Source organism: Sciurus carolinensis, chromosome 11 (genome assembly GCF_902686445.1).
Source record: "Sciurus carolinensis chromosome 11, mSciCar1.2, whole genome shotgun sequence".
Taxonomy (NCBI): Eukaryota; Metazoa; Chordata; class Mammalia; order Rodentia; family Sciuridae; genus Sciurus; species Sciurus carolinensis.
In genome coordinates, this window is record NC_062223.1 from 59,799,737 (window position 1) to 59,826,425 (window position 26,689).

The 26,689-nt window shown below is 51.0% G+C and overlaps 1 protein-coding gene across 2 annotated transcripts in view; it reads left to right on the top strand.

The window, feature by feature from the left end:
• The window catches only part of Ush1c (USH1 protein network component harmonin), a 44,396-nt gene extending 19,726 nt beyond the window's left edge, over nucleotides 1-24,670 (top strand). Inside the window, exons 15-26 of one of the 2 annotated variants that reach the window (XM_047519524.1) lie at nucleotides 3,905-3,954; nucleotides 7,694-7,846; nucleotides 9,106-9,222; nucleotides 9,776-10,258; nucleotides 12,998-13,117; nucleotides 14,212-14,262; nucleotides 16,819-16,860; nucleotides 17,329-17,382; nucleotides 17,671-17,770; nucleotides 20,593-20,702; nucleotides 21,992-22,047; nucleotides 24,234-24,670. In XM_047519524.1, coding sequence (XP_047375480.1) covers nucleotides 3,905-3,954; nucleotides 7,694-7,846; nucleotides 9,106-9,222; nucleotides 9,776-10,258; nucleotides 12,998-13,117; nucleotides 14,212-14,262; nucleotides 16,819-16,860; nucleotides 17,329-17,382; nucleotides 17,671-17,770; nucleotides 20,593-20,702; nucleotides 21,992-22,047; nucleotides 24,234-24,246 — 1,349 coding nt within the window. In that variant the 3' untranslated portion in view covers nucleotides 24,247-24,670. Of the gene's footprint in view, nucleotides 1-2,769; nucleotides 2,844-3,904; nucleotides 3,955-7,693; nucleotides 7,847-9,105; nucleotides 9,223-9,775; nucleotides 10,259-12,997; nucleotides 13,118-14,211; nucleotides 14,263-16,818; nucleotides 16,861-17,328; nucleotides 17,383-17,670; nucleotides 17,771-20,592; nucleotides 20,703-21,991; nucleotides 22,048-24,233 lie in introns of both variants that reach the window. The other variant, XM_047519523.1, reaches the window with a different exon arrangement.
• The last annotated feature ends 2,019 nt before the right edge of the window (nucleotides 24,671-26,689 follow it).

Consider the following 26,689-nt stretch of genomic DNA (forward strand, 5'->3'; position numbering starts at 1 on the left):
CTCCACCTCCTCAGGTGAACAGCCCAGAGCTCTCTCAGCTTCATTCCCTTCATGGAGGTGCAGCCATGTGCAAAGGGCCATTTTTCAGGGCTTTAGGGTGGGAGGGATCTGTCTGCCTTCTTGTCTGAGGCCTGCTCCACACACAAGTTCACAGACTTTCCCCCACAGCACACTGCACACAGGCCACTGAGCTGCTGCAGATGGGAGAGCTGTGCAAAAGAGGAACTAGCTCATGCGATTACTGCCTTAGTGTGTGGGATGGCATGCCCTCTTCTGCCTGGTTTTAGACTGGAGTTGGGATAAAACCAGCAGCAAGAAAGAGGAAGGAGCTCTGGTGGTCCAAGGTTGGTGGGCAAATGAGGGAGGAGCTTGCTTGAAGTGCCTCTACCACCTACATCCCTGTATGTGGGTGGCTTTCACACCACTCCAGGGATGGAGACAGGGAGAGGACTTTGAGACCCCTCCCAGACACCAGCTGTGGGCCTGGTGGCTGCACCATGCTGGGATCTCAGTTCCCACCACTCTTTCCATCTCTTCATTGGTCCTCCATCCTTACCTCCAGTCTCAGTCCAGGCCTCCACCAGCTACTCCCCTGTCCTAAGGGACCCAACTTAGAGAACCAAGGCTGTGTGGCAGCCAACTAGAATGTTATCCCAGGGTCTAGATAGCTTTATCCCAACTCTGGATCATACCTGAGCCTCAAAGGGATATCAACTTGCCAACACAGGTCTCTTGGACCAAAGCAGGTGCTCCCAGCACATTCCTTCCGGCAGCAGAGACAGTGGCATCTCATGGTTCTCTCAGAAAGACAAAGTATGCTGTTATCACCTTGACATTCAGTATTAGCTGAGGATGTGGCCAAAACTAAATTCCTGGTGAATAATCCCTGTTTTAGACAGGCAGCTAATTTGCTCTTATGAGTGAAATGGGAGCTTTGAAAGGAGAGAAATCGATTTTAATTGCTTCTCATGAAAGTAATCCTAGTCTATTTAGTACCTTCCTAGAAATTAGGTCTCAGCTTCACAGCAAGCACATCCTCTCAGGGAACTATGGAAAATAAAACCTTTCACTAGCTAGGTATTTATTTAGCCCTTTTTAACCAAATCAAGTTTCTTGAATAAAAGGAGCAAGAACTTTGCCTTTGCTTATGATACATGTATTCCAAGGCAGTTCCACAAAGTACAGGATTGGTGACCCCAGCCTGCCAGCCCCCTGGGCAGCTGCCACAGCCATCCGTCTCCATATGCACCCACAATTTAATCCTAACTTGGATGTAAATCAGGAAATGTAGTAGCGCTCTGACGCAGCTCAATTCCTGTCTCTCCCTACTGTTCCAGGGCAGCTGGAATGGCCAGCACCATGTTGGGCCAACAGAACCTCATTGGCCGGCCATCCTCACCCCACCCAAACTTTAACTCTGGGACCCAATTAGCCAGTAGGTTAGGTCTGACTCAGGTTTCTGTGCCTGCAAGGGGTGAACCTACATTTTTTAACAAATAGGGAAAAGTGTGGAGCATCTCTAGCCTAGAACATGAAGGCCCTCAGTGTAAGAATGTGGGCGGGACAGACTGCTCCCCCCAGCAGCTGCCCCCAGAGGGTTCTGAAAATTGCTTCAGCCTCCCTATCCAGGGTAACCCAGCAGCACCCCAACCTTCGACCAAACCCTCAGAGATAGGATAACCTGTCACAGAGGTACCTAAAGACCCTTTCTTAGCCAGGGCAGTGGTTTAGGGGGTGGTGTCTTTGTTAAGGACCTCAGAGCTGGAAGGGCCTTGGGAGATGAGAAGGTTTAAAAGGGAGAAATCTCTAACCTTCTCTCCATAAAGGACTTTTTTTTTTTTTTTTGGGTGCTGGGGATCGAACCCAGGGCCTTGTGCTTACAAGGCAAGCACTCTACCGACTGAGCTATCTCCCCAGCCCCCATAGAGGACTTTCTTAATTGCACCCCCATCCACAAATAGACCCATTATATGAATGTTGATTTTTTTTCTTACTCAACTATTCAGTAATCCTTTGTCTTCCCACTGTTTTATCAAGTAGTCCTCTTGTTGGCAAGGGAATCAGTGTTCCTTGGTTAAGTAAATATAAATCTATTCCAAAGCAAAGAAACTTAACATACAGCCTTTTCACAAGCCCATGAGCAAGGAAGTTTGAAATACAAAAAAAGCAGCTCACAAGCACCTTCTAGACCAGGGTCCAGATTGGAAGTAACTGGAATGGATGGTTTCCTACTCTGTCCACATGATGTCTTCCTGATTACATGTGCCCTGTTTACCTTCGGGATCTCCATACTCTTCAGGATCCCCAGCCTCTACCTAATGCCTACCCAGTTCAGACATCTCCCAGGGGACCCAGAGTCCCAAGGCAAGGCCGCTGAGAAGAAGGCAGAAGGATATATTGTCCCCCAGCAAGTCCTTGCCTGCAAATGTGTCTAACATTCAAATGTTCCCATCTTTACTTACCCACTTCCCAACTTTGAACCTGGCATCCTGAAAAATGGCTGTCAGGCTGCTGTCAGATCAGAGGCCCCTTTTGGTCACCTATTTTACAGAGAGAAAAACTAAAGGTACTAAGATTGAAAGTACTGCATGCACCAACCAGAGCAAAATACCTTCGCTCTGGTATCCTGAGACCTGCCCCTTCCCCTAACCTCACTGCTCCCTGGAAGAAACTGGTCACAGGCCCCCGGACTCCTGGAAAACCCCACTGGCCTCTCAGTCTCCTGAGTCCTCTTGGTTCACCAGCTTCCTCCTCTTTTCCTTGGGGTAGATGATCAGGGAGTGGAGCCTGAGCTGGAGCCCGCAGATGACCTGGATAGAGGCACAGAGGAGCAGGGAGAGCAGGTCTGTGCCCCCGCTTCGCTCCCTGGCCTGGCTGCCATGCTTGCTCTGCCCACCTCCTCCTGAAGCAGTACAGACACCTGGCTCCGAGGGGCTGGCACATGGTGGGAACCACTGGGGTTCATGAAGCCGCTTCATACCCCAGCTAAGCCCAAGCAAAACCTTGGGACAGAACACATGGCCAAGCTGATAAATCAGCAGGCACGCACCAATGCAACTGAACTGCCGGTAGAAATGTTTAAGTACTACCCAAACTCAAGTGCCCTCTCTGCTGCTCTGGCCTCTCCCCATTCCCAGATCCAGCAACTAAGGAGGTAGTGCTTAGTCCAGCAGGGGGCTTTCAACAGCCTATTCCAGCTCTATTCCAGGGGGTTAAGGGTGGACAATTATTTAAGCCTTTGTCTCAGCCCCTAAGAGCTCAGGTTTGGGGGCTGCCCTGCCATGCTGTCGCCTGTGGAAAGAAAGAGCTGTGCTCTGCTTATCTGGCCTGGATGGGGGACCTGCTTTTCTGGGGGCACATCTGCCCATTGCTACCAGAGCCGGCCTTTCAGAGTTAACCCAGCTACTGCCTCTCTTGCAATGCTGAGGGCAGAGGACTTGGCCTCCCCTGTGAGACAAGACAGTTTTGTTCTGTTTGACTAAGTTCTAGGCAGAGACCCAGGCTTTCCTTTGTCTCGAGACGTTTCTTGGATGGAGAAGCAGGCATCAGTTAGAGAGGGTTTTTTCTCTTTCAATGGGGTTTTGTTTGGAGATGATATCTGTGATTTGGAAAAGTTCATCCTTCCATAAGGAGTTTTCTTGCTGATTTTTCTGGCACTGACTTCTGAAGCCAGCATTCTGGGGAGGGCCTTTTCGCAGGTGGTCTTGGGACTGCTTTGTCCCAGGTGAGGTCAGGTAAGTGGAGAGACAGACAGAGGGTGTGATTTTGCTGTCAGATCTGCCAATACTGCTCTTCATCCCCCACAGCCATGCATTCCTTGGGAACCCAACTTTTACCTGCTGCCCATGGATGCTCTGGCCCAGCCGAACCACATCTCACCATTTTGTTCTCTGTGTTCTTATAGCCTTTGGGTGGTTTTACCGGTATGATGGCAAATTCCCAACCATCCGGAAGGTAGGACAGAACTGGGTGCTGTGCCAGTTTGCTGCTCAGTTTGCCGTGGATTTTTGACTTTTCAAACTTTTCTTTTCCTATTAGTTCTGACCAATGCCATCTGCCCTTTCCCTTGGAGGGCTAACCCTGTCCTCTGTCAGGCTGACACCAAATGGCAAGGCACCATTGCAGAGGCATCATGGGGGCATGAGACCTGGCCAAGGACCATCAGGCTCCATGTGGGTCTGCACCAGCTCCCATGGGCACAGAGCAGGACCAGGAAACTTCTGCTTTGTTCTGACAAATAGAGCCAAAGGGCATGACCAGAAGCCTGGGGTCAGAGTGAAATGCCAGTGTGGGTATACTCAGAGGCACTTTTCTAGATTCAGACTGGCTGCCCATGTGGCCTCAGGTTGGACAGGAAACTGCACCGATCATAATTCTCTCCTGGAACTAACTGCATTTGCCCAGGATTATACTTTTTTTCCCCAATCTCTGGGGCTGTTAATTTTCTGTCTAAATCTTATCATAGGATCTCCAGGCCCCATAAAACTCTTCTGTCCTTTGTCTTTCTAAATCACTTTGGCATTTGATTAGGAAAATGCCACTGTTAATATCTGAAAATTGGACATTCAAGATGTCTTGGTATTTGGAAATCAGCCTATTAACATAAATCTGAGTGGGCTAAATTGGATGTTATCACTCAACCAGCTCTCTGGCAAGAAGGTACCCCAGAAACCAAAACACTGGCAGCTGGGTGACTGATGATCTGCAACTTCTTCCTTCCCGTAATATGGGAATATCAGATATGCCAGGAAAACCTACCCCTTCCGCTCTTTCTCCAGCACATTCCCATTAAAATAACAGATAGCAATATTCTGGCTGACTCAGATATATTCACCCAGGAGCCCAGATCATGATTTGTATATAAGAGTGAGTGACTTTGAATAGAGTTCCCTCGAGATGTTTTCCCATACTATCATAGTCTCAGAAAGCCCTTGGTCTCATAAAACTATCTTTATTTTGCAAGCTGACTCCATGGCTTAGATTTCTAATTCTTCTAATTCTTCTCTCCATACTGTCTCTATTAGAACTCAACTAGAGAGGGCAAACACACACACACACACACACACACACATGCACATATGCACACAGGCACACATGGAATTTTACTGGGAAAAAATAATAAAAGGAGACAGGTCAAATCTTCTCTGGGCACTAATAACTATGAAATGTGGAAGAGTTGCAATCTCTTACACACACCCATCACAAACCAGGTCACTTGAAATTTGCCATTGGTAAAGAGGTAGGGCTGGTTTCCCCCTATTTATTAGTTCTACCATTTCAGAAACAGCTGGCATTTTGTTTTTCATTTTTATTTCCAAAGGAGAATAGTTGCTCCTAGGTAGAAGCAAGAGCACATCACCCCATCTGCCTCTCCTCTCAGCCTGGAATGAAAGGAATATTTGCCTTGACTTTAACTGACAGCTAAAAGGATATCATAGTCGTGTCCCTCATCCTTCTCTGAAAATCCATCCTCATTTCATTTATAGCCATGGGAGATGCTTTGTCTCTCAGCAGCTGGAACACTAGGTCCCCAGGTAATACAAGGGACATCCATGGCCACAATCAATAATACAAAAAATCCCCCTATCAGAAAAGAGAAAGATTTGTTGACTTCTATTTCTGCCCTGGAAGTAAGACCCTCTGGGGCTCAGGACCTCCAGCCTGTATCCCCACAAAGTCTATGCTGGGACCTGAAGGATTCATGGTTCTGACTAAGACCTGTCACAGAACTGCTTGAGTAAGTCATGCAGAGCAGCCTTACTCTCAAGAGCCCACAGTCTGGCAGAAGAGACAGATTCACAAACAGCTAAGTTACCTGGCTGGGAAAAAGGGGAGCTGGCGGGAGATCCATAGGCAAAGCTATGGGGAGACGTGCCCTTCTGCATCTCTAAGCTACTTTACTGGGGATAGGACAGAAACTTTTACTGTCAGCCTGTCCCACTCAGAAACCCTGGCTCTGCAATCTTAGCATTGGTGGGTCTTTTTTCAAATCAATAAGAAATTCATTTCTATCGTGGTGGTTCCTGTGGGAGGCCATACCCTTATTCTAACAAACTGTCATTAGGCAGCATGTTTCTGGATCCTCTTGGAGAATTGCTGTCTAAACCTACAACATGGTGGTAGGGATTCAGCTCTCAACTGTGCCAGGACTTTAGTGAACAGGATAGGCAAGGAGGACTTGGAAGCAGGAAGAAACATTTTATCAAGAGGCTCATAGACTGCTCTGGAGGTGGGTCCCAGAGGTAACCACTTACAAAGCATATTGGCTGTACATGGAGGTGAGAGTTGTCTTTTCAGTAGGGAGGGGAGTAGGATAAGTCTGCAGAGATCCATAATGACCCACCATCCCTCCAGCTGTGGATGAAAGCTGTATATCCATTGCTGAGGAACTCAATTCCTCATTCCTGCCCTCAGATATTAAGGTGATTCAAGAAATACAAGAGCAGCCCCAGGGACACTTTTTAGAGGTGGGGTCAAGCTCAGTGAATAGAGGATTTCCACCTTGTTCTATAAATTGCCCAGAATGTTTGCTTTCTCTGCATCTCCTGTCCTCCATGTTGTATGTGGTGGGAGCTCAACCTCCTTCCTGCTGTGGCCCCTTGTTTCTGGCTCATCAGGGCACAGTAGAAAAACTGATCCAAATCCTGGCACCATCACTTAGTAGATGTTTGTTATCAGGAAAGGAACCTCACCTCTTAGAGCCTTTATCAAGAGAATGGGACAAAACCTACAGAGGAGATAGACAGTGTAAATCCCTTGGCACATGGGCAGTCCATAAATATTCATTCTCTTCCTTTCTTACCCTTTCGCTTCCCTGCAACCCAATGGGAAAAGCAGCCAGGAGAACAGGTTCTGTGAGTCCAATAGAGAAGGGTCTGTTTGTCCTTTGTCTCTCTCCCCAAATCCTCACCAACACTGTGAACACTGTTAAGCAGTTAGACCCTCCTCCCCACCTGCACCGCCTAGTCCTGTGGCTCCCAGCTAATCCTAGGCCAAAGTACCCAGTTCAGAGGGAACCTAGATTTGACCTCTCTAGGATGGAAAAGTCTAGAACTTACACATGAGGACAAAATCCAGTATCCCTGGCTCTGAGCCCCAGATCTAAGTCTGCTCCCACCCTCCAGTTCAGGATGGAGGATCCCTGCAGATTTGTCAGTTCTCCAGGATTTTCTCTAGAATCTCCCAGGATGCATCTTTAGCATCTGAACATGATCCACCTTTCTTCTCAGATGCTGGGGAAGGCATGTGTCTGAATGCTAAGAAATAAATACAATGCCTTTTATTTAGACAGTACTTTGAAGTTTACAAAGCCTTTTCAAAGTTGTTATTTCACTGGCACTAAATGAAAGCCTGTGGGGCAGGTATTTCCCCCACTTTAGTCAAGGCGAATCTAAGGCAGAGAGGTTAAGGAACACAGCCAAGGTCATACAACTAGTTAGTGAACTGATAAATCAGTTCTTCTGACTGGCAAAGGAATGTGTCTTCCATTCTGAAATGGGCAGGAATAGTCTTCATGTCCTAAACCTGAGGTCTGATGCCCAGTGCAGTGGGCCAGAGCTGGGGTGGGTTCACTATGGCAGAGGGCAAGGGGGATTGCCCAGTATGGTCTGAGGACTGGATGCCCTGTTTGCTGTGCTGTGCTGAGGTCAACACTGCCTTGTAACCCTTGCCATACAATGACACATCTGCTCAGAAAGGAAAAGATAAGAAGAAAGCCAAGTATGACAGCCTGCAGGAGTTGAGAAAGAATAAGAAGGAACTGGAGTTTGAACAAAAGCTTTACAAAGAGAAAGAGGAGATGCTGGAGAAGGAAAAGCAACTAAAGATCAACCGACTGGCCCAGGAGGTACGTGTCCTGCTCATAGGCCAGGCAAGCATCCCTGGGATAGTTTGGTTATCCCCCCATTGTGTTATCAGGGAGCCAGCTGCACTTGTTCCCGCCCAAACGGAGTCCAATGATGAGACCTTCCTCTCTCCCCAGCCTGGAGAATGAGACATCCCACCTTCTTAACATTGTCTGAGACAAACTTCTGCGTTAGGTGTATGTTTGAGATTGATACTAGCCTCCTGGCTCAGGGTATGAGTCTGAGGCTAATTTCTCTGCCCAGATTATAAGCCTTAGGCTATTCATTATTACACCCACTAGAGGTTTGAGTCTGTCCCCTGTACTCTGTCCCACCAGAGTATGAGTCTAAGGCTAGACTTCTCCATCTTAGGTGTGACAGTGAAGCTAGTCTCTCTGCTTAGGGTCTGAGTCTGAGGCTAAACCCTCTGCTTAATTTGTGTATTTATATATATAGTCTTCCATTCATCTGTCCAAAGGTCTGTTCATCTAATTGCCTACCCAGATTTGTGCAGATAGTAAGTCTGAGGATATCCCCAATTAATCAGGCTATGAATCTAAGGTTGCTCCCATCAATGTAAGGTGTGTCTGAAGCTAGACCTCTTTAACTTAGGAATGTATCCAAGGCTGTCCCCTGCCAGACATGTCAAAAGCAGTGGTATAGCATGAGCAACTCCTATTTAGGTGCAATGATTAGCTTAACCTCCTAGCTACAGTGTATATTGTTTTCTGCTTCTCTTTAATGCTTCCATGAATCAGAATGCCAAACTGATTAGATTATAAAACCAGAGAAGTCCTGGAAAATGTGAAATGCATTAGATCTGGCATTTGGCATAAATCAGCTACAAAATTAAAAATAAGATTAAACTTGTGCTCAAAGGACAAGACAGCCTGGAGGGGGAACAAAGAGTAAAGTTAGACTCTTGGAATGTGCATGGAGGTTACAAAAGGGATGTTCTTGGAGCATCAGGAGTCTCAGGGTTCCTGGAGATCCTGGGGTTCAGCTAATCCCATGCAATACATGAGCCCCTCTTGTGATTTTGCCTGTGGGTGCTGTTAGGTCAACCTGACATCCGAGCACCTTCCTCCCCCTTGTTTCTACCTCCTTGGGGACCAGGTGGAACAAGCTGAGTCTTTTTCCAGGCAGGTGACACTCTGCCAGTATTCTGGGGCTTTTCAAGAAGTGCATGTATGCTATTACTGCCCACGTGATTCACTTGTGCCTTTTGTCTTCTCCTTCTGGCACCGGTCCTGGGTCCCAGGTGTCTGAGACAGAGCGGGAAGACCTTGAGGAATCAGAAAAGATTCAGTATTGGGTGGAAAGGCTGTGTCAGACGCGCCTTGAGCAGATTTCCTCTGCCGATAATGAGATTTCAGAGGTAACAGAGCCCTGCTTTCCACTGAGCCCTCTTGTTAACTTCAGCAAGACCTACCCTGGGGACAGCAGGAGGCGTGGTGACCATTCACAAGTGTTACCAGCCACACTGGTGCCCATTCCACTGCCCAGTGCCAGCCCCTACCAGCCTACTTCCCCTTCATCTCTTGGGACATGTCTGTATTTCTGCTTATCTCCAGAGTGAGCACTAAGTCCCAGTTGGTCTGAGATGGTCCCAGCTGGGCCTGTTGTACTGCCATCATTACTGGGAGTGCCCCTTATATGTTCAAGTGTATTTCAGTTTAGAGAATAAACTATCTGGTCACCTTACTTACACCCTAATGGCAAAACTTGTGCCTCTCATGCATTCAGGCACTCCCAACCAGCCTGTGGGCTCAGCTGGGCAGCCAGGTAGCAGAGAAGTGTCACCCCTTGGTTCTGGTTGGGGGGGGCATCCCTAACAGCAAGAGAAACACCTTAGAAGAGCATTGTACTCAGTGTATTGTGAAGTGGAGCACTGTCAGTGTGGACAATTATAACCTCCTTGCAACCCCCAGATGACCACAGGGCCCCCGCCTCCCCCGCCTTCTGTGTCTCCCCTGGCCCCACCTTTGAGACGCTTCGCAGGTGGACTGCACCTCCACACCACTGACCTCGATGACATCCCCTTGGACATGTTCTACTATCCCCCCAAGACCCCCTCTGCCTTACCCGTGATGCCCCACCCTCCACCCTCCAACCCACCTTCGAAGGTCCCTGCACCCCCCGTGCTTCCCTCATCAGGCCACATGAGTGCCTCGTCCTCACCCTGGGTGCAGCGCACTGCACCTCCCATTCCCATCCCTCCCCCTCCATCCATTCCCACCCAAGACCTCACTCCTACCCGCCCACTGCCCTCGGCACTGGAAGAGGCACTGGGCAACCACCCCTTCCGCGCTGGGGACACAGGCACTCCAGTGGAGGAGTGGGAGGCAAAGAACTACAGTGGAAAGCCCACCAACTCCCCTACCCCTGAACGGATCTTCCCACCCACCCCAAAGGTACTACCCCTATTCTGCATGCTATGCTTGGAAGCAGAAAGAGTGGGAGGGCTGCTGTTTCCCACCTTCTCACTGCTCCTGTGAGTGGAGACAGGACAAAACATCATCTCCCCCTGCTTTCCAGAAAGGACCCCCCAAACTGTGTGTGGATGTCCTGCATGTGCAGACATCCTGCATGTGTGGACCTCCTGCATATGTATGGATTCTGCTGATTTTGAGGTGCTCTGTTGCATGGTGGATTGCTGTGTCTCTTGGGATTTGCAGCAGTGTATCCATTTAATGTTCATTGCTCTCTCTGAACTCTTAGCTAGCGAGGGCAAGGAGACGTTAATGAATAGCTAGCTCTGTGCCACATCTGGTCATTTCTTGACTTTATCCCAGGAAGCCCTGAACATGTGAAATGATTCCCCAGAAAAAAGCAGGAGTGGTGATAGTGGGAGTGCTAGAAAGAGGTATTAGTCTCTGGAAATGAAGAGATGCTCTGTCCAGTGCAGTATTAGGACATTACAGTTCCATTTTCCATGGCACTAGCCAACTGCACTGGCTTGAAGTGTAAACTCAGAGATGTCTGGCCAACATCCAGCTAAAGGAAAAATGAAGATGAGAGAGTTCCTAGAAATTGCCAGACTTACTATTAAAAGAACAGGGATTTTTTCTTGGACATCAGGAGATTGAACAGTGATCTTTTCAGAAAGATATGTTTCATATTAATTGCTCTTTATCCAAAGACTATTTTGGAAGAGGCAATCCCTGAGGAAGACACAGAGCTTTGATCCCTTGCTCCTGTCATCATGGGATGGCTCAAGTCTAGCTAAGGCAGCTGGGATCGACTGGTGGGACAACCTCTGCAGCAACTCACCAGTGGTTATTATTAAACCTCTCATTTGAGTTCCTGATGAAGAACAGAATAAGCAACTCAGAACACTCAGGAGAGCTTGGAGGAAGGAAGGTGGGATTGAAGGAAGTGCCAGATACTGACAAGTCTTTTTTTATTCTAATGGAAGGTTAAAGATACCCCTGCATTGTCCAGTACTCATGAACTGCTGAGCCTTGAGGGACAGCACTACATGGTGGGTGGGAAGAAGGGAATGGCAGGAGCAGGGAACATAAGGATGGATAGCAAGGAGGACCAGCAAGGAGTCAGACAGTCATGGCTGGATGATTTGGGGCACATATTACTCCATGCATCCTTGTCTATAAAATAGGAATGCTAATGGCACCCATTAGAATACATGAACACATTCTAAGCTAACACTTAGAAGAGTGACAGGCACATAGTAGGTGTTCAGTAGACATTAACTATGTTTATTAACAGTTTGGAGTACAGTACATTTGGGTGAAGCTGCAAACATGGGATGGAGTCACCTCAGCAAACTTGAAAGCAGAGTCAAGAGTTAAGACAGGGTCACTTCCCTTGATTCTTCAAGGAATTCAAAGTTCCCACTGTAAATGTAATAGTGCGCAGGGCAGGTTAAAAGACCCTCCATAAGGAGCCTCTGAAGAACTGGACCATTTACATTTTAAGTAACTGTCCCTGACTTGAAGGCCGGGGGCTGCTGCTTGCTGTTTGGCTTCATCCTGCCCGTCAGCACTCTGGCCCTCATGCCACTTGTCCTGCCCAATCTCCTTCTCCCTGTATTCCCTTGGCATGTGCCATCATTGCTGCAGCAGAAAGTGTGGGCGATGACACATCTGTAGAGCCAGCCTGGCTACCAGCAGGCCTCAGGTAGTGGAAACGACCACCTGCCTCAGACCAACACGCATGCCTGCCATGTCAGCTCCTGTCAGAGGAAAGTTTTCAGGACCCGACCCACCCCAGGCACTGCCTGGCATGCCCACCACACCACTGAGTCATTTGTTCAGTCAACACACATTTACTGAGCACCCACTGTACACCAGACTCTGTGCCAGGCACTGTGAACTGCCACTAACAGGGAGTTGCAGTCCCTGTCTGAAATGGTGGGTTAGGAAAGACAGACATGCAGGCAACTAGGACACTCCAGGGTTGAGAGGTGGATGCACAGGTGTGGGGATGAGAGGAAACTATCAAGAGAAAGGCTTCGGGAAGCCAGTGACATAAGAGCTAAGATCTGGGCAGACAAAGCAGTAGGAAAAAGCATATGCAAAGGCCTGGAACCAGGAGAGCCTGGCATTTGAGGCTAAAAATCAGGTAGAGTAAGGAGGCTGGGAAGGAGTGAGGGGTAAGGATGGATGGGAAGGCAGAAAAGTCAACAAAGGACCAGTTGAAGGGTTCTGACCTGATCAGATACATCTTGCCCAAGGTGTTTGAGTGGTTTAGGACAAAGCATTCCCTGGATGCCACTCTTATTAGTCCTTACCCATGGCCTCTGCATGCTCTATGGCTCATGCTGAGGTCCAGGGACTCAACTGTGGCCAGAAGAGATAGCCCTTAAAGGAGGGAAGGCTGGATGGTCCCCATGAATACCAAGAAAGAGCCTCTGAGTGACAGGGGGTGCTGCTGCCCAAAACCAGGTTCTGGCTCAAGTGACTGATTCCTTAAACTCCCAGTAGTTTCTGTGGTCTCTTACCATGCTGTGGTCAATGGACTTCTCTACTTTGTGCTGACGATCACCCTCTGGCACCTTCAGCATGGTGAATGGACCAGGCTGACTCAGCATGTTCATGGGAGTGGTTTCGCATGTGTGCAGAAGTGCCATGCCAACCTTTACCACCCGCGCCATGACCTCACATGGGTCTCTGTTAAACTAAACCTTGTAGACATTTTGCCCAAGCCCACAGCCTCCACGAGGCCCTGGCGTGTCCACCATCTCCAAACCTGTCATGGTCCACCAGGAGTCCAACTTTATCTACAGGCCAGCTGTGAAATCCGAGGTCCTGGTAAGCCCCCGGGGTCCCCTCCAGGATATCTGTAGAAGAAAAAACCAGTGCTGTGTCCTCTGGGTTCTGCCGCCCCTGGAGGAAGTGTGAGAAGCTACACAAACTAGGATTAAGTGACATCCTAAACCTTCACATTGGCCAGGAGGTGAGTCTGCATGGGTGGCCTGCTCAGTGGAATTCCTGTTCCTTGCTTGACCACCCTGCCTGTTAATAACTGAGACTGTTGGAGCCCTCCATGTGCCACGCTCTGCATGGGCTCATTTAATCCTCACAACAAATAGGTGAGATGGCTCTGATTGTCCCCTCTTTAATCCTTGAGCAAACTGAGGCTTAGAGAGGTTAAGGTGGCTGCCCAAAGCAGAGCCTAGATCTACCTACTCCAGAGTCATGCTCTTACCCATCTTGCCAAAACCTACAAAGAATCCAGTCTTCCTGGCCTCTGTCCCAAGGTCTGCGTTTCATGGCCTGGAGCACCTTGAGGTGGCCTGGAGTACCCCTGAGGTGGGGAACTGGCTGAAGCAGACTCACTCCCTGTCTCCATTCACTTCTCACTCCTACTAGGACTGAGAGGGAGTCTAGGGAATGGCCCAGGGAAAGTAGGAGGATCTGCCCACCCCATTGCCCAAAGTCTGAGGGAACTGGGGCTCATGTGCACCCTCCAGAGGTGCAGCCACCGACTGGCCTCCCATCCACAGTGGGAACAGAGCCACACCGGAATTTTTATTCCCCTTTCAAGGAAACCCTATCCAAATGTCAGGGCAGGACAGCTCAGACACTTATTTTGAGATTTAGCTGTCCCATCAGCTCCCCCAAAGAGCAAAGGTCACACTGCTGGGATGGCCTGCTGATGAGTCCATGTCACCATCTTCGATTAATGACAGGTGTGGTGTCTGCTTGTTTGCAACTGAGCAGCTGCTACATTGGGTGGGGGGCATCAGGTACATCCCAAAGTCAGACTGTGTCTGTTTGGGGAAGAGCATTAGCCGGGCAGCCCCAGGCTGGCAGCCCCAGGGCTTGACACCAGGGGGCAGACGAGACCTATCAGTAACATTTGGTGGGGAACTTTTTTGTTTTTGTTTTTGTTTTCCTGGCAGCCACAGGAAATGTTGAAGAGGATGGTGGTTTATCAGACAACATTCAGACAAGTAAAAAAGGATACCTGTGGTCCTCCCCACCACCCATCCCTCCTACTCTGTGCCTGACTCTTTCTCCCTGAGAGTGCTATTTGGTTCTGAGGCAACCTCAACTGCTCTCTGCCGGTGATCCTTGGGCCAGAGGGGTGTCCCCTTGCCTGTGGTTGAAGTCAGGAGGCTTTCGTATCAGATGGGGTTCCAAGCATGTTAGAGCCTGTGTGCAAGAAAACAGCCACGGGATCCCTGGGTGCTTCCTCTTCTGCTGCTGCTTGTTCAAAGAGGAGCAGGGCAGAGGAAGCCGTCAGAGGATCACAGAGGCCAGGAGGGGCCCTTGCTCCAGCCCTAGGAGAGAAGAAACGGGCTACCTGAGGTATCTGCACCTTCCTCTGGCTTGTTCCCTCTAGGATGGTCACAGCCTCACCAAACCCTGCCTGACTCTGAACCAGTCACAAGAGGAACTGGCATCTCAGCTCTCCATCTGCCCAGGGTGCTGCCGAGCACAGGGACATGCAAGTCCTTGCTGGGCTCTGAGTAGTGTCAGGCAGGCAGTCCCCTAGCCACCCCACCTCCTGGGGGTATATCCAGAGCCAACCATTGGATTGGCTGTTACACCCCCAGTGAAAGAGACCCCAAGATAGAGGAGATCTGGCAGGCAGCCCTGGCTTCTCCAGCCTCCCACTCACAGGCTGTTTTGATGTCAGGGATGGAGCAAAATGGGGGTGTCTGCAAAAGCGGCTGTTTGAGCCCAGGACCAGGGAATGACAGGCAACAGTAAATACCTGGAAGGCATGCCGTGCCAAGCGCTGCTGCTAAGTACATTATGTATATTAACTCATTCAATCTTTACAACAACACTGGACGTAGTGGCTATTGCAGTCTTCATTTTATAGGTGAGGAGCAGAGGGACTTGGAAATGTGTCCATGATGACACAGCCAGTCTCTGACCCTGGACTGGAAGGCAGGAGGTCGAGCTCTGGGGTCTGCTCTTAAATGCTGTTACTCTGCCTCTCAAAGCAATGCCATGGCAAAAGAGGCCTTGGAGGTCCTGGTGTTTAGCACAGAAACAGCCCCCTAGTCTGAGACCCCAAGCTTGAAACCAACCCTTTTTCCTCTGCCTGCTAACTAGGTGACCTTAAGCATAAACGTCACCTCTCAGGACCTCAGTTTCCCCATCTGTTGAATGATGGTTCGAGCGACCTCTTTAAGGGCCAACCAACCGCAATGACTTATGTGCCTCTAAATTCACACAAGACATACCTTCTGGCCCATCTCTGAGACAGGTTCTTGGGGTCACAGAGAGAGGAGGCCCATGACCACCACTTCCCGGCTTCCCAGAAGGAACCACCAGAAGTAGGCAGCTCCATCTCAGTAAAAAAGCATGGGCGCAGGTCCAAATAAGCCTTCTCATGCGTGGACTTGCTGTTTCCCTTCCCCTGTCTCTTGTCCCAAAAGCCACAGGCCAACCTGGATGTGGCCTCTGAGCTGGGCTTGGTTCAAGACATCTTTGGAGTTGACCCTGGGAGGTGAAGGTTAGTGAGGAGAGGTGGCAGGCAGATATCTGAGGATCCATCTGCTGGTATTTTTGGCCCTCATCTTGGTTGGCACATACTGGGTGGGGAATGGGGAGATCCTTGCCCCACTCACCTGCCAAAGCTCTGCCCACAGGCCCCAGGGGACGTTTGGTGTGAGCCAGGGTGGTTCTGCTCAGTCCAGGTGACCTGGGGTGGCACCTGTACAGGGCTCTCCTTGGCTCCAGTCTGGACCTTGCCGTTCTTCGTCTTTCTGCCCCCCGATGCCCCAGGCTCTACTCGCTGTGTGAGGAAGCCATGTGTTCTGGCTCTGCCCCTTTCCTCCCATCACCTTGTTTCTAAGTCTTGGGGACAAGTGTCCCCACAGCAACCCCACTGAGCCAGGGCCCCAGAGCTGTGTGTCTTCCCTCCTCCCCTGGCTAAAGGGCCAACCTGGGGCCTCTTGCCTCCTAGATCAGGTAAGAACAGTGCCAGGCACAAGGCCGGCACAGTCTCACTACCACCACCTTCTTCCCCTTGGCTTCCCTCAGTCACCTTGTGGCTGGCTTTCCTGGACAGAGCAGCCTCTTGCACAGAACTGGCCCTTCGGTGGGGTTAGTGCACTAGGTGGAGAAGCACCTGTCCCCATCCACCAGGACCTGGGCATACCCCCAAGTGGGGACTTGGAAGGGATGAGATAGGACCTTAAAGGTCTGAGACCAAAAGTGAGACTCTCAGCAGGACAGGCACTGCTGCCCAGGTGTCCAAACATCAGCGGTATCATGCAGCCATAAATGCCCAACCTCTAGACAGTACAGGGACAGGGCCGCACTCCTCCAAATGCTTCCTGCAGCTTCCTCCTGCCCCTGAGCATGCCTCTCTGATTGCTAGCCTTCTCTCTGTACACCTGTGCTGGCCACACCTGCCCCTACCCTCTCCCCACCTCTGACCCTTGGATTTGCACCCATTCACCCTCTTCCTGCTCCACCCTGAGCTTGTTTCTGCAGTAACCCACCAGGGCCTCTTCTCTGTTGACCTAAAGCCCTCCCTTTGCTTCCAGGATTTCCGGAAATATGAGGAAGGCTTCGACCCCTACTCCATGGTAAGGCGTAGCCCTCCTTCCTTGAGGGAGCAGTTCCAGTAAGGGAAGAGAATTCCAGGGTGTTTGATGATGATTGTTTTGGGGCCCAGGGATCCCAAGGATGTGGTGGGTAGTGAGTGCCCCCAGGTTGCCCCAGCTGCTCTTTCCTATAGGGCTTCTTTCAGTATGGGATGTGTGTGCATAGTGGGGTCGGTGACACTTGCTGAGCACTACTGTGCACCAGCCTCTGGCATATTTACAAGGCCTGCTCGTGCCAGTCCTCAAGATCCTCCTGGAAGAATGGATCTGGGACTTGTCTGGCCGAGTGTGTGGTGTGTCCACCATCCCTCAAAGGCCTGGGACCCCCAGTTGAAGACCAACAAGGAAAGTCCCCTTACAGTGTGCTCAGAGGGGCCCAGGGTCCCCCAGGCATCCTGCTTCCCACACACCTTTCGGCAGAGTCAAAACTCCCCTGTCTTTTCCCTCTAGTTCACCCCAGAGCAAATCATGGGGAAGGATGTCCGGCTCTTGCGCATCAAGAAGGTAGGTGAGCACATGAAGGAGATAGGCAGTTACCATACTTCTCTGCCCTGCTCCTGCCCACTTGGTTCCCTGCTTCTGCTACTCCCGAGGTGACTCCTAGGTGACATCTCAAGTCCCCACTATTGCTTCCCTCTGTGGTGGTCCCAAGCCCACGTTCTCCCCCACGGTACTGCCATTGGCCCCATGCCTTCTCCTGCTTTTAAGGCCCTGTTAAGAGGCTCCTCAGGGCCCAGGTGCCCACAGGCTGCTGTCTGTGTGGCCCCCTCAGGCCTGTTTTCCTCTAACCAGGAGGGATCCTTAGACCTGGCCCTGGAAGGTGGTGTGGACTCCCCAATCGGGAAGGTGGTCGTCTCGGCTGTGTATGAGGGGGGAGCTGCTGAGCGACACGGTGAGTGGGGACCACACACACCCCTCTTTGGCTCTACACAAGGCCCCCAGGAAAGAAACAGTTCCTTGCTTGGGGTGGGCTGACAGTTCTCAAGATTACCAGGTCTGGGGGCTGAGATTGTGGCTCAGTGGTGGAGCACTTGCCTAGCATGTGTGAGGCACAGGGTTCGATTCTCAGCACCACATACAAACAAATGAATAAAATAAAGGTCCATCAACAACTGAAACAGAGAAATGCTTATAGAAATCTCTTGCATTCAAGATTACCAGGTCGATCCAGGCAGCCATCTACGCAATCTCATGTGTGTCCCGAGGGCCTGCCATGGTGCCAAGATCCGGGTGCCAGCCTGCCTTCCAAGCTAATGGCAGAAATACGCTCAGAATCACCATATATGATAACAGTGCTGTCGGCTAAGGGCCAGCAGGGAACTGAGGGTCTGGGAGGTTGTGGGACCCTGAGGGGCCCCTAACCCACAGGGCGGGGGCAGGGCACTGGGAAGGTTCCCTTGAAGGGCAGTCGTGAACTCAACCCTGAAAGGTGAGTTGATGCCAGTCTGTGAAGAGGGCTTCCCAGCAGGAGGGAACTGCACCAGGGAGATGGGAGAAAGACCATCCAAACCTAACCTGTCCTTCAGTGACAACAGTCTAACCATGTCGGGCAAATGTGACAGGCACCCAGGCCCATGTCTGAGTTTTTCACTTAGACTAATCCATTTAATCCTCACACCACCCCCAAAGCAGGTGCTGTTATCATTCTCATTTTGTGGCTTAGGAAACTGAGGCACAGAGAGGTCCAAGTACTTCTTCCAGGACACAGAGCAGGTCAAAGGGGAGGTAGGACTTGAGTCTAGGCACCTGGCCATTTGGTTTTCCTGCCAGTGAAAGTGCCGCCTCTGCTGCAGGTCTCCACAGCCTCACCTGCTCCCAGGGGGCCAGAGGGCCCCATGACCTGCGTCTCTCTCGAGGCACAGGCTTCCTTTGCCTTTGTTCTCTTTTCAATGAAAACACCATCTGCTGAGGAGGCAGGCCTCTGTGGACCCCCGCTCAGTCTCTTGCTTCACAGGATCTACCCTTTTGCCTGACAGACAGTGTCCAAAACTTCACAATTGGTGACTTCTTAGGCCTTGTCAGAGAGGCTTTTCAATGTCCCCAGGTGCCTCAGGAGGACCGGGTACTCCTCAGAAGACAGCCCAGACCCCTTCCCCGGCCACCAGACCCCTTCCCTGGCCAGAGCTACATGAGGAAGCCTGTGACCTCATCCCTCTGGGGCATCTGGCTGGAGGCAGGCTCCCACAACCTAGAGGGGGTAGAATGGAGGTGGCAGAAGGTGAGGACCTGAAGCAGGGGACAGACTGAAGGGAAAGGCACCCAGTGAGTGGCAGCCAGGCTGCTGCGTTCACCGAGGCAGGTGTGCACACAGGGAGCCCACGGTGCAACCCAGCCCTGCCATCAGGCCTCAGTGGCCTGGGCCTCTCCCAGCCACGCTCTGACGGTCATCTCAGCTCTGGGCAGGAGCCTCCTCTGTCTTCATTTCTGTCCCAGTTGAAGAAGAGGCTGAAGCTTGGCCCAAGGAGGCCACCTATCTCTGTCTGATAGGACAGTGGCTCTTCCTGTCGCTCCCCATTTACAAAGCCCTATTGCCTCTGAGGTGCCATCTTGGATTTGTACAAAATGAAAACATGGAAGTCACCCACCCTAGTCCCTCTGTCCAAGGGAAATTGCTGTCTTACTCTGGTCCCGTGCTGCTTTGGACATCCAAGCAGCTGGTGGAAGTTTCCAGAGCATGCTTATTTCAAGCTGCCATCTCAGTAACACGCCATGCTCCTATGGCCTCCAAGCCCTGAAGGCCTCCCTCTGCATGACCTTAGTGCAACCCAGAGATGTTCTGTGAACAGCAGGACTGGGAGACATTCCTCAAAAAGGGGTTCTGAAGTTCACAACATGAGGGAAACCATGCACAACTGTCCACTTAGAAAGCCACACTGCATAGCAGCATATTCAAGGCTCTGACACATCTCCCAGTGAGTAAGTCTGTTTAGATTATAACTCAGTTCCTCCCAAAATTATAAGATCACAAGATGGTTATGCAGAAACACCTTTTAACACCATTCATTTATTCGATAAATATCCATTGAGTTCCTACTTGTGCAAGATACTCCTTGAAGTGCTGGAGATAAAATAGTCAACCAAAAAAGATAAGCCCTGTCCTCAGGAAGCTGATGGCACGGTGGGAGAGACCATCAGCAGACAAGGAAAAAGCAGATTATGACTACAGATTGTGCGCTATGCAGGTAAAGACCAGGGTGCCACGAGAGGGTGACAGGAGGAACTACTTTTAGTTGGGTGGAGACAGGGAAATCCCCTCTCAGACCTAGAAGAGAAAGAAGAGAGGGAAAAGCATTCCTGATGGAACTGTCCACAGAGGCCCCAGAAAAGAGAGCAGCAGGCTCGGGCCCCAAGCCAACCAGCATGGCTGTGCATCAGGGAGGCACATCCCATAGAACCAATTCGTGTCTAATAACCAGGCTGGAAATGCAGGTCTGTCTGCTCTGCAGTAACCGCTGCCTGTGCAGGAGCCAGGTAGCAGTGAGTCCTCACTGGTGTCCCAGTTCCTCTGAGCGAGATCGTGTGGCTGGGTCAGGGAGGAAATGCCTTTGAGTATCTGAGCGCTGTTGACTCTCTAGCTTTCTGAGTCCATGTGAGCTCTCGGGTCCCAGGGCCAAGCCTCTTCTGTGACCCCACAGTGACTCTCCCTTCGCCCAGGCCTGGCCCAGTCCATGTCCCATGCAACTCAGTTGGCCAATCAGCTTCATCCTGCTGCAGGTGGCATCGTGAAAGGAGATGAGATCATGGCGATCAATGGCAAGATCGTGACAGACCACACCTTGGCTGAGGCAGAGGCCAGTCTGCAGAAGGCCTGGAATCAGGGCGGGGTAAGAATGAGCCCTCTCCCTGCTCCCTCAGCTGCCTGCCTCTGACCTGGCAGGCAGGCCTTACAGTTGGGATGCCCCATCCCAGGACAGGTATCCAAGGTCCACACCCCCATCCAGTCAATGGACTAAATCTAACAGGAGAGGACTCGGGAAAGTAAATGTCAATTCCTGACCTTGACTCCAAAAAGTTAATGCTTACAAACACAGACTCCAGAAGTCTGGCCATAGCAGTGCACTCAAGAAAAAAATCTAAGGTCTTCACTAAGTGGAGGAATAGGAATCAAGTGGGTTCTGGGAATTCAAGAAATCGAAAGAAAGCATTAACAGTAGAGGATCCAGGATGAAGGAGGGGCTGATGGTAGCCTGCTCTGTGTGCATTAGACACCCACCTGGATCAAGACCACCACAGGAGGTCTCCCACAGGCTGTGCAATGCACAATCTGAGGGGGACACCCTCCTACAGACTATAATGTGAGTGGTGCCAGCTCACGTTGTGCAATGCACAACCTGTGCAACTGTATGCAGGCAGCCGAGCCTGAGGTTTTAAGTTCAGTGCCGAGGAAGCTGACCAGATGGGCCTGGGACCCACATGAAGGGATGTGGAGAAGAGAAGACTCACGGGTAACATGATGACTGTCTTTGATTTTCTGAAGGGCTGTATTAGGGAAGAGAGGGTAGAAGTGTTGCTGTGATTCTTGAAGGTAGAGCTGGATGGGATGGAGGGAGGCCCTGGGGAGGTCCAGTGCCATTTCCAGAACTCCTCAGTGATGTACCCAAGTCCAGGATGGACACGGAGGGGCATACCAAGGATGGCAGTGATATGGTTGAGGGTACTCAGAGTTAGGACCAGAAGGCCAGGCCAGACGTTCCCCAGTGGTCTGTGCCTCGGATTTGTCCAGGGAGCTTATTAGAAATGCTTTCCCAGGCCCACCCCAGACCTCCAGGGGCCAAGTCCATGAGTCTACACTTTTTAAAAAATTCCCCCAAGTGATTCTGAGGTTGCTGCTTGGCCCTGGTCCACAGATGAGCATTTGGGAACTCAGTGTTATTTGAGGGTCCTGCACACTCTATGGTTGGAAAGCCTAAGAGCCTGGAAACTTCTCCAGAGCATGGGAGTCCACAGTGGGGCCAACCCCCAACAGGAGGACCTCCAGCCCTACCCACCCCCACTTCCTCATGGGAAGAAGGCCTGGTTAGCTGATCCTGGCTCAGGGATGGGAAGAGAACATTGGGGCAGATATGCCACCCACCCCTGAGCATACCCACAGCTGCCTGGCTTCTCCCCACAGGACTGGATCGACCTTGTTGTTGCCGTCTGTCCCCCCAAGGAGTACGACGATGAGCTGTAAGTGTGCGCTGGCCCTGGCCCCTGGCCCCTGCCTCCTCCTCCTCCTCCTCCCCATAGTCTGGGATGCCTTCTCCAGCCAGAAAGAATACCACACACACATCTGCCATCAGTTCGAGATCCCAGGGCTAGAGTATCCCTGGAACTACGTCGCTGTCCTCAGGTGGTGTCGGAGCTGCCTCCCAGGCGACCTGGTCCAAATTCTTTATGTATAAAAAACATGGGCTCATGGGCTCAGGCCAAGTAAAAGTACACAGTGAAACTGAGACCTGAGCGCATGATTTTTCATTCCCCACTCAGAACTGTATCCCCAGCACCATTGTCAGATAAAGATCCCCTTCGCTCTCTCGAGGGTCTTTCTGACGTCTACCTGTGCTCACTCATGCTCCAGACAGCAGAGACCACAGGCTTTTGTCCCTATCCTGTGGTCTCTCCAAGAAGCCTTGGCCCAGTCTGTCCTTGACGTGATTCCCTGCATCTGTCCACATCTGGGTGGGTCTTTCTCTCTCTCCTTCTCCCTCACCCTTCCTATCACTCTCTCCCCACCTCTCTTTCCCATCATCCCTCTCCCCTTTCTCCCTTGTCCTCTCCTTTGCTTGCTCCTTGCTTCTCTCTATTTCTGTCCCTGAGCTTCTGCTGCTCCCTCTCTGTCCTCTGCATGCAGTTTTACCTCTCTGCCTCCATGGCTTCTCACCTGTGTCCTCACCTCCTCGCATCGCTTCCCTATCCCTTGCCTAACCACACCCTGCTTGCCTGTCATGACCTTGCCTGCTGCCTCCCCCTTCCCAGCAGAGCCTGACTCTCCCTCGCATCTTGGAGAAACCAGAATCTGGCTGCTCCTAATTCTTGAACCCAGGGCTTAGACAGGACCAAGGTGGAGGGAGAGGTCTGGCAGAGCTCTGCCCGGGAGTAACCAAGCTCTTTTTCTTTCTTGCTCTGCTCTGTGTATGTAGCTCTTCTCTTCCCTCCTCTGCAGCAGAGAGCCCCCAGCCAGTCCGAAAGCTCCTTGAAGACCATGCTCCCGTGTACAGACACGGGTTCCTCCTGCAGCTGGAGCCCACGGTGAATAGGTGGCCTCAGGGCCCCATCTGTCCATGCTGCGTGCAGTGGCCATGTGCTGCCCACGCTGCCGGCAGGTTCTTTGGACTGGCATCTGGAGGGGACAAGAGGCACCACACCTGAAGTGCCTCTGGGGTCTGTTGTCAGTCATTCTGGAACTCTGTGGGACTCAAGATCCTCCCACTCAAGGGAGTGTGCAGAGCCAGTTCTGGAGCTTTGGGGTGGGACCTGGGCATCCTGATGCACACAGTCCTTTTGACTTGACCCACGCAGCACCCAAATGAGCAGGGCGGAGCACTAAGGACAGCTCTCTGCTGGCACAGACAGTGCCTGGAGCCAGGTGTGCTGGGTCGGAAGAGACCACAGGAAATCCAGTCTGAATTTCCTCCCAGAGGTGTCCTTGCCAAACGTTCCTCCCTTACCTGCAAATGCAGCCCCGTCGGGATCCCTGCTCCACCCATGGAAGTAGTAGATTCCCTGCTCGGGCAGAGCCAGGGCTGTTGAGAGGTCTTTAAGTCTTGTCCAAAGAACCAGAGTTGGTGGATTAGAGTTTCGTGTCCCTGCAATGGCCTGAGTCCTGCTCAGACCAGCTTTCCCTCCCTTGATCCAGGCTCTAACTGTAGAACACAAGGTAGATCCCAGCTTTGGAATGTGTTTCCCACCCTGGGCCAGGTGGCTGTGAAGCTGGTGTTGGAGGTGACACGAACCCATAGCTAGCAGCCTCTGGGGCCAACCCAATCCTGGACTTATTGACTTTTCTGTTACAGATGTCCCAAAATATTAGGGTCTCATGCTCCCAAGACAGCTGGCCTGCTATACAATGACTTCTGGGGTGGCCTAAGTGTCCTGTGTTTTCTGTCACTTGCTCTTAGCAAGAGACCCTTCCCCTCTGCCTCTTGGTCCCTTCTGCCCCCATCCCTGGTGTCTCTTCTTCTTTCTTCCTGGCCTCTCGTGTGCTGTGACTGTGGCTGGTGTGTAGTTGCCTGGGGTTGTACCAAGAGGGGCCTCCAGAGGTTGGCAAGGCCTTGTGCTGTCACGGTGGGGCTCCCTGTTGTGGGACTTTGCCCTAGGCTGAGTGTCACTCATAAGACCTGTACCTTCCTGGTCTGTTTCCTCTTTCCCCACAGGACTTTCTTTTGAAATCCAGAGAGAGAAACCAAATTCATCCCTAGAAGACAGTGAGTACTGGACTCACCCCCTGAACATAAAGCCCAGCAACCAGTCTTGAGAGGGCAGCGGCATGTACCAGAAGACATTCCCAAACTTTTCACTAGCACCCAGGAACTCCAAATCCCTTTGGCCTGGAACTATATCTGGACAAGAAACATTCCCCTAAAAACCAACATGGAGGGGAGGGAGTGTTCTGGAGGAGGCCTTAGGTTCTCCTTTCTCCCCCAGCTCTGGAACTGTAGCCTCCCAGCTCTGTGGATGCCTCCCATGAGCCCTAATAGGACCCAACTCCTCAGTCTCTTCTCTCCACCAATCTTCTCTCTCTTTCTGTAATTGCTGCTAGGATTGTTGCTGCAAATCTTATTCTGAGATCATTAATAAAATAAATAGACTTCTTTTCCAGCTTATGTGAGTGAATGTGAATTTGGGCAACAGATTCAAGGTTGTCAAACAAAAGACCAAGGTTTGGGCCCTTACCCAAGAGTAAGAGACAGATTCAATGCTGTGAACTGGGTCCTACAACAAGAAAGAGATGACCCAGTGACCAGGGCCTCTTGGTAACAAGGATCAGGGATTCTCACTCCAAAGAAGAGTGGGTGGTATCAGTCTAGGCATCTCAGGGAAATCCAAGGCCAGAAGACATGACATCCCTAAGAATTAGAAATGGAAGGTGTTCTGGTGTAAGATGTCCTGGAGGGCCAGCTCTCTCAGACACTTGGTGACTTCCTCATGCTTCTCAACTCAGCCAGCCTTCTGTCTCTGCCACCAATTCCTCCACTTCTTCAGAACTCAGCTTGAACATGGCCATCATAATAATCTGCCTAACTCTAGAGAACTTTCCAGCCACAGCTCCACCACCACCTGGCTCTGTCTAATTGGACCAGCTTACCTGGGTGGCAGTCCTTGGTTCAGGGACAATCCCAGGCCCAATCAGTTGTTGCGGTGGGTGTAAGACTGAGTTATCTCCTCTATGGAGACCAAGTCCTGGTGACCTCCAAATAGCTGGTCCCCGGAGACAGCAGCCATATGGAGGAATTCTGCTTTCTTCTCTAGCACCTGACTTGGCTCTGGAGATAATTCCTAAGCCAAGATACAAGGAGGGAGCCATATTTGCTGGCACCTACCATGTGCCAGGCTGGACTCTTGTGTCTGCCATCTCCAACTGCAATGGCTGTATAAAGAGGTTTAGTGACTTGTTCTAGGTCACACAGTGAAGAGGAAGTGGAGGAGAGATTCCAGTCCAGGCACTCTGGCTCCACCATATAGAGTAGGGTGACCCTCATCAAAAGCCTCAAATTCCAGACTGTTGGCTGAACAGTGCTCCTCACAAATGAAGGACAATTGATATTCTGCTGCTCCTCTTGTGACCTACAAATACTGCTGCTGAGTCCTTCCTCTTGAGATGCCTGGAATCTTACACTTTCCAGCTGTTATTAGTTTTTGACACCTCTGTGTAAGTGAGTTCTTCCGTGCTTATCAGAACTTGATGAGTGAGACAAAAAAGAGGGCTTGCTGAGCCCTAGTTGAGAGAAGGGCAGGGAAGATATGTTGCTGGACAGAGCAGGAAAGGGGGCTGATAGGAGAAGGGGGACATGGTGACATTAAGTCCAGAGCCCTAAGGCCCCTAGGGTTGGCAGGGTGTGTGGGCTGCAATGGGTCTCATCGTTGTCATCAAGGAAATCAACTCTCTTTACAAGGTTGGCCCATACTGAACCCCAGGCAGCCCTCCCTGGCAAAATTAATTGACATTAATCAAGTAAGAAGTGGAAAGATCAGAGAATGTGTATAAAGTAGGGACCTAAAGCAGTTCCTAATCTGCTTTGGAGGCCACAACAAGCAGGGCTGAGGCCAGAGTCTACAGGGGGGCTTGGTCAGATGTTGGGATCCACTTCAGTGACTGAGCATGAAGGACTAAAACCTATTCAGGCCAAGGACTATCCAGGTGCCATTGGTTCCCTCCCTGTACAAGGCAGAATCTGTGCGTCCATCCCAGCACTCTAACCAACTGTCAGGCAATGACTAGCAACACATCGAAACTGGCCCACAGGACGACCCTTGGTTGTCACCCTAGAATCTAACCCCCATCACTAGGTATTTGAGAAAACTGAGTCCAAGGAGGGGGTGCCTTGTCAGGGTCCCCCAAGTTGGTGGGAGAGCTGCCCTTTCTACTGCACCACACAGTGGAAACACAGACCTAAGAGGCTGGGAATTTGAGAATGACCTTTGACTCTGAACTTCTGGCATTACATTCATCTCATTGAAGCTGCTTCCCACGGCTAGTCCTCAGGGTTTGCAGAGCTGACTTCAAGCCTCTCACCTCTGTATTTGGCAGTCGGGGTGAAAGGGCTGAGTGTGTGGCCTCTGCTTTTAAGATGCTCCCTTTGGGCCTGTGTGGGCTGGAAAGCTTGTTCCC